Raw genomic sequence first — 10,579 nt, forward strand, 5'->3', positions numbered from 1 at the left:
AACTACCAACCCTCCACCTCCAGCACCATCACAATCTCACCTTCACCATTGCCTCCACTTCCACTACTACCACCACATCTACCTCTACAATCACTACACCTCTACCACCACCATCATTGCAACCACTGTTATACCACTACGCCGCCACAGTCATTGTCACCACCACTGACCTTTCACAACATTGCTAGACCACTACCAATAATATTTAAAGTGTATCAGAATTTTTTAAATAATAATAAATTTCACATTCCAGTGTCTTATACATATAAAAGAACTTGAATAAATTGATCACTTAAATTTTAGGAATACCGAACAATTTTTTAGTTAAAAAAAATGCTAAGATTCAATTTTTAGTAACTAATTTTGAACTTTCAGGTTTTAGTGTTTAGTTTTATAGAATACCAAATTAGCGTAGTATGAATTACATTCAAATTAGATTTAGTTCACACATTTTATTGTTAGAATAATTTTAAAATATTTTTTTAATGCATATTATTATAGACAAATTTAATAAAAAATTAATAATCTGACATTATTCATTTGAGAGGTTACAGGGTAGCATCAAAGCTTTTTGCCCCACTCTTAAAATGATGTATATACCACATGAAAATTATAATATTTGTCGAGTTAATTATCACAACGGTCATAATTAAATCATTTTAGAGTAATAGCTATAAAAAAAAGAAAAAAAGAAAAGAAGAAGTCATAGTCAAATACCATATAAAGTATAATTAAAGACATTTTGGATTATAACTAAAATAATATCATAACCAGCATCACAATATGTATAATCAAGTCATGACTAATATCAAAATAAGTCATAATCAAATATTACTAACCGCGTGACTGGAGACATATGATACACATAAAATTTTGGAAAAATATCAAATCAGCAAGACAGTCAAATTATTTGAATTTTCATAGTGGTGCAACTTTATTGTGTGTATAGTGCAAATCCTCCCTATGTATGGTGCAAGTCCTCAGAGTGTGTCAAAGTTACACCATAAAAAATTTCACTCTAGTGCAATAATTTCTTCACTATTACACGTATTTGTAATTTTCCTAAATTTTTTGAGTATTATCATGAAAAATCAATAAAAACAGACTATTATCATTTGGGAAATTATTAGATAAGAAAAGTCTTTGTGATTTTGGTTATGAATTAAATAGTGTGTGGTTATGATTCATTGTGCTACTAAAGTTTTTTTTTGGTTTAACCGTGTTAGTTATGATCATTATGACCTAGTTTAATTATTATTTTAGTTATTACTAAAGTAGTCTTTAGTTATGTTTCACATAATGTTTCAGCCAAGTTTGACATATTGTAAAAAAGTTAAAAAGTCAAAAAGTTACTCAAAAAGTTAAAAAGTTAACACTATTCACTAAAAGTCAAGAATTACGGCTGCACAACTCCCAATCTTAATTTTTCCTTACAAATTAATTTTTACAATTTTTTATTACACATTTTCCCATAAAAAGTCAAAAAGTTAATCCAAACATCTATATTTTTTTCTTCAATTTTTTAGTCCAAAAAGACAAAAAGTGCACTTATTTAGGACACCCCAAACAACCCCTTAGTTATAATGCATTGTGAGCCCTTTAATTTTAATTAAAAGTTGCTTAATTATCAAAAAAAAAAAAAAAAAAACAATATCATGGACACAAATATGGTACATGCAAAGTATAAAAAATAAAAAACAAATAAAAAAAAAGTGGTTGAATCTCCCATTTGTTTCCTTATTATTATTTTATTTTTATGGTGAACCCATTTGTAAGTAGCGTACAATAATTCGTAACTCATAAAATCCCCCCCCCCCCCCCCCCCCCCCCCCCCCAAAAAAAACCCTAATTTTCGTTACGATAGCGATGTGTATATAATAGTAACCATTTCCTAACATTTATAAAAATATTGACATTTTCCTAACATTTATAAAATTATTTAATTTTCACTCAACTTGTATAAATTTACCCTTCTCCCCTGCAACAAGTGCACCATACAATCCATCTCTTCTCTTCTCTCTCTCTCTCTCTCTCTCTCTCTCTCTAAAATTAAGAAAGAAAGAGATAAAAGAAGAAATGGGTGCTAAAGGAGAGTTCAAGGTGAAGGTGAGCAAGAAGGAGGTGGTGGCTGCAGTGTTGCCAATGCAAGAGCATTGGTTGCCTCAGTCCAACCTAGACTTGCTCTTGCCTCCTTTGGACGTGGGTGTGTTTTTCTGTTACAACAAGCCCACCACTGGCTCATCTCTCACATTTGGGTCCATGGTCAGTGTTCTCAAGAAGGCCATGGCTCAAGCTTTAGTATCATACTATGCATTTGCAGGGGAGATGGTGGAGAACAGTGTGGGTGAACCTGAGCTTCTCTGCAACAACCGTGGAGTCGACTTCATTGAAGCTTTTGCCGATGTCAAGCTTCAAGATCTCAGCTTATACAATCCTGATGAGACTATTGAAGGTAAGTTGGTGCCTAAGAAGATGCGAGGTGTGCTCTGTGTTCAGGTATTTTGATCTTTCCTCCAACTCCTATATGTTGACCATGAAAATACCATGTTAATGATAAATTCGTTGAAAGAAAGCAGTATCTAGAATGATGTGGCAATATTTCATTTTAATATCAAAAGCCCATCAGATTATGTTTTTGTAGTAATTTTTATATAACAATTCTATTTGTAAATCGTTTTCTTGATCATCAATTACATCGTAAATTATAAATTTAAAATATAGAAAAATCATATTTGTGTAGTGAATGCAGATTCTTTCCATTTTATAGTTGTAATGCAAAATTTTCACTATATATTCAATACGTATAAGATAGGCATGGGAATTTATCATTATTTAAATTTAACAAAATTATTGTACTTGAGGTAATTTTTTTTCACAATTGTAAAATGATGTAATGAATATCTTACATTACAACTATGTAATAGAGAGACTTGCAATTGTATATTAAAAATATTGGCATGGGAAATTTTCACTATATATTCAATACGTATAAGATAGGCATGGGAATTTATCATTATTTAAATTTAACAAAATTATTGTACTTGAGGTAATTTTTTTTCACAATTGTAAAATGATGTAATGAATATCTTACATTACAACTATGTAATAGAGAGACTTGCAATTGTATATTAAAAATATTGGCCGCTATCATATTTTTGTTACACTTTGCAAAATAATAATTTGTAATTTTTCACTTGAGTAAGAAAACAAATGACATGATTGTGTTTTTTGTACTATCATGTTTAAAAAGTTATAAAATTTTTATAACCAATCATCGATCACTTATTCAAAAAAAAAAAACTAAAAATTTATGTTTAAAATAAAATAGAAGTAAAAGACATAAAAACAATAAATCAATGTCATTTTTAATAAAACCGTCAAAAAAAATTTACTTTATTTTCTGTTTTATTTTAGATCAATTCCCATTTTTAATTTTGTTGACAGCGGTTGACCCTTCAATTTGAAGGTCTTAGCATACCGTAATTTGCAAAACAACAAAATTTCAAAAAATAAAAATAAAAAATAAAAAGAAAAGTAAGAGAAAATTGGACAGGTACAATATTGTTAAAAAAATACATTACGGTATTTCTAAAATTTATTACATGATCACAAAGATGGGTCATCACGATTCTTTTGATCATCCAAATGCTTTTAAATTTTGTCGGATTATTATTGACAAAAAAAAAATTAAATTAATTTGATAATTATAATTTATTTGAATTATTAAAAACAAAATTATCATTCATTTATTCTGTAATAAACATAATAAATTGAATAATAGTCTCCAATCATGAATTGCAGGAAATCCCACTTTCAAGTTCATTTGGTTTGGTGGTGTATTTTAATTAAATATGTCTCAGGTCGCATTCTTGAAATGGAAGCTTACTAGGCTGTTGAATTAATCTAAAAGCCTTGCCGTTCTTTCCACTTTCATTTTGCACAACCATTTTTAAATGAGAAAAGTTACGGATCATAAAAAAAAATTTCATGAAAATGGTCATGAAAGATTTATAATTCTTAGATTATCTTAATTAGCATATGATACTTTATTTTAAGTGTAATTCAAAAATCATAAATCTTTTATGATCATTTTTATGAAAAAAATTTCATAATACTTAGTATTACTCTTTTTAAATCCGCATCAGGTGTAAATTGCGTCGGTCCATGTTATTCTAACCACCATTAATATACTACTCCCATAATCATTATTTGATGACGTGAGAAAAAGTCTAAAACCTGTTGTCGATGTCGTGTTGATACACACGATCAACCATAAATGATAAATTTATATTTAATCGAGTTATAACACTGTATAGTACTGCCTACAGTTATTTACTATCAAAAAATTTAATATTTTTCTTTTGAATTGCAGGCCACGGAACTCGAATGCGGAGGACTAGTGGTGGCGTGCACGTTTGACCACAGGGTGGCGGACGCTTACTCGGCCAACATGTTTTTGGTCTCGTGGGCTGAGATGGCTCAGGCCAAACCACTCTCTCTGTTGCCATCATTCAGGCGATCGTTGATCGTCCCTCAACGACGTGGGTTTTACAACCCTTCCCTAGATGCCATGTATGTGCCTGTCTCAGCCCTGCCACCTCCGAAAAATCAGCATCCCGACGCCGATTTCTTGATAAGCCGCATCTATTACGTCCAGGCTGAGCAACTGAATCGTCTCCAGTCATTGGCCGACGATAGTAGCATTGGACGCAAGACGACTAAACTTGAGGCGTTCAGTGCTTTCCTGTGGAAGATGGTTGTTGCTGGAGAAGTTGAAGGCGACAAGATCTGTCGGATGGGCATCGTGGTGGACGGTAGGGTGAGGATGGGCGACGGAGAAACTGACAAGTTGAAATTGATGAATTCTTACTTTGGGAATGTTTTGTCCATTCCGTTTGGCGAGAAGAGAGCTGATGAGCTCAGAGAGAGGCCGTTGGGTTGGGTGGCGGACACCGTCCACGAGTGTCTAGAAAGTGCGGTGACAAAGGATCACTTCCTGGACTTAATAGACTGGGTGGAGGCTCACCGTCCAGAGCCCGCTCTGGCCAAGATATACGCCGGGAGTGGGGAGGAGGATGCTGGACCGGCTTTTGTGGTGTCGTCGGGGCAGCGGTTTCCGGGGTCGAAGGTGGACTTTGGGTGGGGGAAGCCAATGTTGGGGTCGTACCATTTCCCATGGGGGGGAGAGGCTGGGTATGTGATGCCAATGCCGAGTCCACTGGGGAATGGTGATTGGGTTGTCTACATGCACCTGTTGAACGGCCAGATGGAGTTGATTGAAACACATGCGGCTCATGTGTTTAAGCCCTTGACTTTTGATTACCTGAATCTTGTTTGAAATAAAATGGAAGAAACTCCATATGTATCAAGAAGAGCATGATTGTCACATTTAATAATGTAACTTACTATAAGTTTTGGAATGCAATATTATCATCATCATATTTTTTAATTACATTTTATTTATCATAGTATATATAATGTTTTTTGTGCTCGTCTTTCTTTATTGATGTAATTATTCTTGTACCTTGTACTTTTACATTTTCATGAACAAAGTCTCTTTTTTTGTTAATAAAAAGTAAAATGAAGTTGGTTAAAAGTTGACTTTTGGATTTTTTTTTTTTTTGTCTTTTTATGAATAAAAAATGTGAGAAGTGATGTGACCTAAAATGAGTTAAAAGTCAAAAGTTGGCTTTTAACCAGCTTCTTAAAGTGTCCCAAAATAAAATAAAGGGGAAAAAAAAGTGATAAAATTCAATAAATCATTATAGTGTTAACACATAACATGATAAATAAATTATAGTAAACAAATAAAAAATATAGTCACAGTAGAATTATTGAATTGTGTAAGTAAACTTGTTCAAAAAAACAAAAAAAAAGAAGTTACAAATATATTTGGAAGGAGGAAATAAAGGAATAATATTTGAGAGGATTCCTCCAATCCAAATTTTGGACAGGATGGCACTGCTTGGGCGCATGTGGCTCATTACGGTCAAGTTTCGATGACTGAAATATTTTATTTTGTTCGATGTTTCGTGTATTTTATCAACACAAAAAAAATAGATAAAATTGATAATTGTAACTTATTTAATTTATCACATTTGTTACACAAAAAAAAAAAAAATGGACAACGATTATATTTTTAAAAATAAACCATTTATTTTTTAATTGAAATTATATATGATAAAATCATACTATTGTAGATATTAGATAAATTAAATTTTTTTATAAAAATGACCGGTATACAAAAAGCTAAACAATTAACGAACAGATAAAATTACAGATCTGTCCTATGTGATGGACTTAAAATACACTAATAAGTCCTAAAATGTTTATTGTCTCAATGCTTATTGGAAATATTGATAAGTTAAAAAAAGAGCAAGACGTAGGTGGTGTTTGATAACACTAAAAATTGAAAATTGAAGATTAAAAATTAAGTATTGAAAATTAAATGTTAAATTTTTTAAGTTGAAAAGCAATTTAGTAAAAATTTAAGTGTTGAATTAAAAATAAGTTGTTTGATATGTGTAAGATAAAATTTAAAATTTATTATTTTTAAATTATATATTTTAATTTTTATATTTTGATGATAGTGGTGGTGGTAGAGTGGCATAGTTGTGGTGGTGGTGGTGGTGGTGGTAGTGGTGGTAGTGGCATAGTGATGGTGGTAGCAATGATAGTAGTAGTAAAATGATGGTGATATTTACGACAATAATGACAATAGTAATGAAGGTGATGGTAGTGGTGGCCGAGGCGGTGGCAACGACGTAATGGTGGTGGCAACAGCAGCGGTGGTGGTAGCGGTGGCATAGTGGTGGTGGTTGTTATAGCTGTAATGATGTTGGTGGTAGTAATAGTAGTGGTGGTGGTAGTAGCGATAGCGGTGGCTGTTGCTGTGGCATGGTGGCAATGGTGGCAGTGGTATGATAATTGTTGTAATGGTAGTAATGGTGTCGGTGGTAGTAATGAGTTTATAATAGTATATATCGATATTTATGTTTAATATTTATAAATTTAATCAGAATTAAGTAAGTTTTATATGATTTAAATTTTTTTTAAATTTTAGCTTATATTTTAAGAAATACTTAAATTTTTAAGTAATATTAATTATTATTATCAAACGAATTTAATTGATTATCACTTAATTAATTTAATTTTAAATGTTAAATGATGTCATCAAATACTCTGTTATTAATATATAAGTCTAATCAATAAAATTGACCCGTAAATTTTCCTAAGGAATTACATCATTAAAATAATATCCACAATTTATATAGCGTACGAATAGTGAACTACAGTACAGCTGTGTTCGGCTTCATTGGAGATAGCCCAGGCCAGTTGATGAAAGGTGATATTACGGTTGTTTGGTATAGTTCTCAGAAAGTGATTATGGTCCTCTTTGGTAAGATTTATTTTTAGTTTATTTTAATTTTTAATTTAATTTAAGTTATTTTGATGTATTTAGTTTAGCTTAACAATACAATTTATAATTTTTTGTAAGTCAAAAATCAATTTATTCTTTGAGTAGGGGAGGAGAAACTTAATTTATAAGTAAAAAATCAGCTTATGTTCACAGTTATAAACTATAAGCTGTTAGGCTATAAGTTATAATTATTTTTCTACAGCTCTACCAAATGGAGCCTATAACTTATAGCTTATAGTTGTAAACATAAGCTGATTTTTGACTTATAAATTAAGCTTCTCCTCCCTCACTTAAAGAATAAGTTGATTTTTTTACTTACAAAAAGCTATAAGCTGTATTGTTAAGCTGAACCAAATACATCAAAATAACTTAAATTAAGCTAAAAGGTGAAATAAGCTGGAAATAAGTCCTACCAAACAGGGCATACGTCTCATTTAGAAATATATTATTTTAATAATTTTTTAATTTTTTAATTTTTTATAAAAAAATATGTAAAAAAATAAAGAGAATAATGTAATCAAGAAAAATACATTTGGCGACTAAATTTTTAGTTGTCAAAAGTTGGTTTTTTAGTTTCCTCGACTAAATTTTTTAGTCGTCGGAAGTCTGTCGAGAAAGGTATTGGCGACTAAAAAACTTTTAGTCGTCAAAAGGCAAGTTTTTTTTTGGTCGCCAATAGCAATTATATTTTTTAAACTATACATTTACCGACCAATGTTTTAGTCGCCAATACTCAAGGAACACTCACTAGTTTCTCATCTGCTCTTGTAGAGATTCAAACCATCAACCTCCCACGCCATAAACCTTACACAACACATTCTTTCCACTACACCTTTATAACACCATATAATTATATATGCAACATATATTATTTATATAGTACATAGACCCGTATTAATATAAAAGTATATATATATATATAAAGATAATTATTTTTTATTGAACATAGTTTATGTACAAATAAATTATTTACTAGAAAAAAAAAAGACTACTTTTGGCGACTAAACATAATTTTAGTCGCCAATTCTATACTTTTGGTTACTAATAATTTTTTAGTTGTTAAAAAATTTAATTCTCGTGCTAAAATTACCACTTTTGGCGACTAAACTTCTTTTTAGTTGCCAAAAAGCTTCACTTTTGGCTACTAAACATCTTTTTAGTCGCCCAATGCCTCACTTTTGGCTACTAAATTATTTTTAGTCGCCAAAAAGCCTCACTTTTGGCTACTAAAATTTTTTCAGTCTGTAAAAGTCACACTTTTGGCGACCAAACATCTTTTTAGTCGCCCAATACCTCACTTTTGACTACTAAATTTTTTTTTAGTCGTTAAAAAGCCTTACTTTTGGCTACTAAATTTTTTTTAATCTGTAAAAGCCATATATCGGCGACCAAACATATTTTTAGTCGCCAAAACTTATATTTTTGGCGGCTAAATTTTTTTAGTCGTCAAAAATCTTTACTTTTGACTACTAATGCTTTTTTAGTCACAAAAACTTATACTTTCAGCGACAAAAAAGTGCTTTTTTAATTTCCAAAAATACTTTTTCTTATAGTACATAATTTATAATATTTTTTTGACTTTTTTATTAAAACTGAAAGTGATCAAACGAAACTTTAATATAAAGAGTCTAATAAAATGCTAAAAGTAAAAATACCAGGTAAAATCGCCATGCATGTGAGATAAGAAATAACTATAAAATATAATTTTATATGAATTATTATATAAATAGGGCACTCGAGTTTTGTAGTAAAAATAATATAACTAACTAGACGAGTAGTAATGACTTGAAACAAATGAATGATTGTGAATATTTTATTTATTTTGCCACTAACGATATTTTGAAACTGAAACAACAAAAATCATTTTACAAAATAGAACAGAAAGTTTGTGGCAATATATCTAGAATTAAGATTATTAATAAATTTCCTCCAAGCGTTGTTGTAATTTTTCAATAGTAATAAAATTTTCTTTGTTTGCTTGCCGTTCAAAAAAGAATTGAGAAGCAGAAAAATGAACCCCTATTGTGTTATTGAAATTATTGTTAAGAAACTTAATTGACCTAGCCACTAGACCAGCAAAACCCTCAGGCCCTTTCTCGTTAGTACTCCGCAAATTGTCACTCTAAATGTTAATTTTACTAAAATATTTTTTTTTTAAATTCTATATTATTTCACTCTTTTCTCTCATATCTTTCTCTTCCACTCTCTATTTCTTTTTCTTTGTGTGTTTTTATTTTCATATAATTTTGTTATTCACATTTTTAATAACTATCATATTTTAAATTATAATGATAATCATATCCACAAAATTGAAATACTAAATCATATTAATAATAAATAAACAATAAATGATCAACTAAACAAAGCAAAAAAACTGACTTACTTTGAAACAAAACTGAAACCAATATACTTTCTTATTCAACAACACATTTGATAATACATTAGCTATGTTTATACAAAGTAATCAGGAGCTCAACTAACTATCTAAAGAAAATATCTTCTAACAAACTAACTATTTTCTCAACTGTGTAACTAACTCCTAAACAGATGAACTTCTTGAACTGCAATATGAGCTGGAGTCACCTAAGCTGGCTGCACTACTTGCAGCTGAGCTGTTGCACCACTTGAATCTGAGCTGGCTGAACTATATTCCTCAACATTACCCCTCAAACTGATAGGAGGAGAGACTGACATCAGTATGGATTGACGATAAGAGAAATGAGATACTGATAATGGTTTGGTAAATATATCAACCAACTGATCAAGAGTAGGAACATAGTTCAACTTAAGCTTTTTAGCAAGAACTTGATCACGAACAAAGTGGCAATCTACTTCAATATGTTTGGATCAAGAGCGAAAGACTAGATTAGAAGCTGAGGCTATGGCAGAGACATTATCACACCAGAGAAGAGAAATTGTGGGAGACACAATACAAAGACCATGAAGTAACATGCCAATCCAAGTTAGTTCAGCAGCAATATGAGCTAATGATCGATACTCTGCTTCAGTAGAGGATCGAGACACAGTGGCTTGTTTCTTGGCTAACCAATAAATAAGGTTGGAGCCCAGAAATACACAATATCCAGAAGTGGATTTCCTGTCAACAGAGTCTCTAACCTAGTTGGAATCAGAATAGGCCTGCAGAGCAAAGGAGCTAGG

General features: G+C 31.0%; 1 protein-coding gene across 1 annotated transcript; it reads left to right on the top strand.

Annotated features, from left to right (window-relative positions):
• The first annotated feature begins 1,995 nt into the window (after nucleotides 1–1,995).
• On the top strand, nucleotides 1,996–5,452 carry LOC114281282 (coniferyl alcohol acyltransferase). Its single transcript, XM_082887917.1, has 2 exons — nucleotides 1,996–2,496; nucleotides 4,373–5,452. The coding sequence occupies exons 1-2, from the start codon at nucleotides 2,077–2,079 to the stop codon at nucleotides 5,336–5,338; spliced, it is 1,386 nt and encodes a 461-aa protein (XP_082744043.1). The 5' UTR covers nucleotides 1,996–2,076; the 3' UTR covers nucleotides 5,339–5,452.
• Nucleotides 5,453–10,579: the final 5,127 nt, after the last annotated feature.

This window comes from Camellia sinensis, chromosome 1, assembly GCF_055761805.1.
Source record: "Camellia sinensis isolate YWXY chromosome 1, ASM5576180v1, whole genome shotgun sequence".
Classification (NCBI taxonomy): domain Eukaryota; kingdom Viridiplantae; phylum Streptophyta; class Magnoliopsida; order Ericales; family Theaceae; genus Camellia; species Camellia sinensis.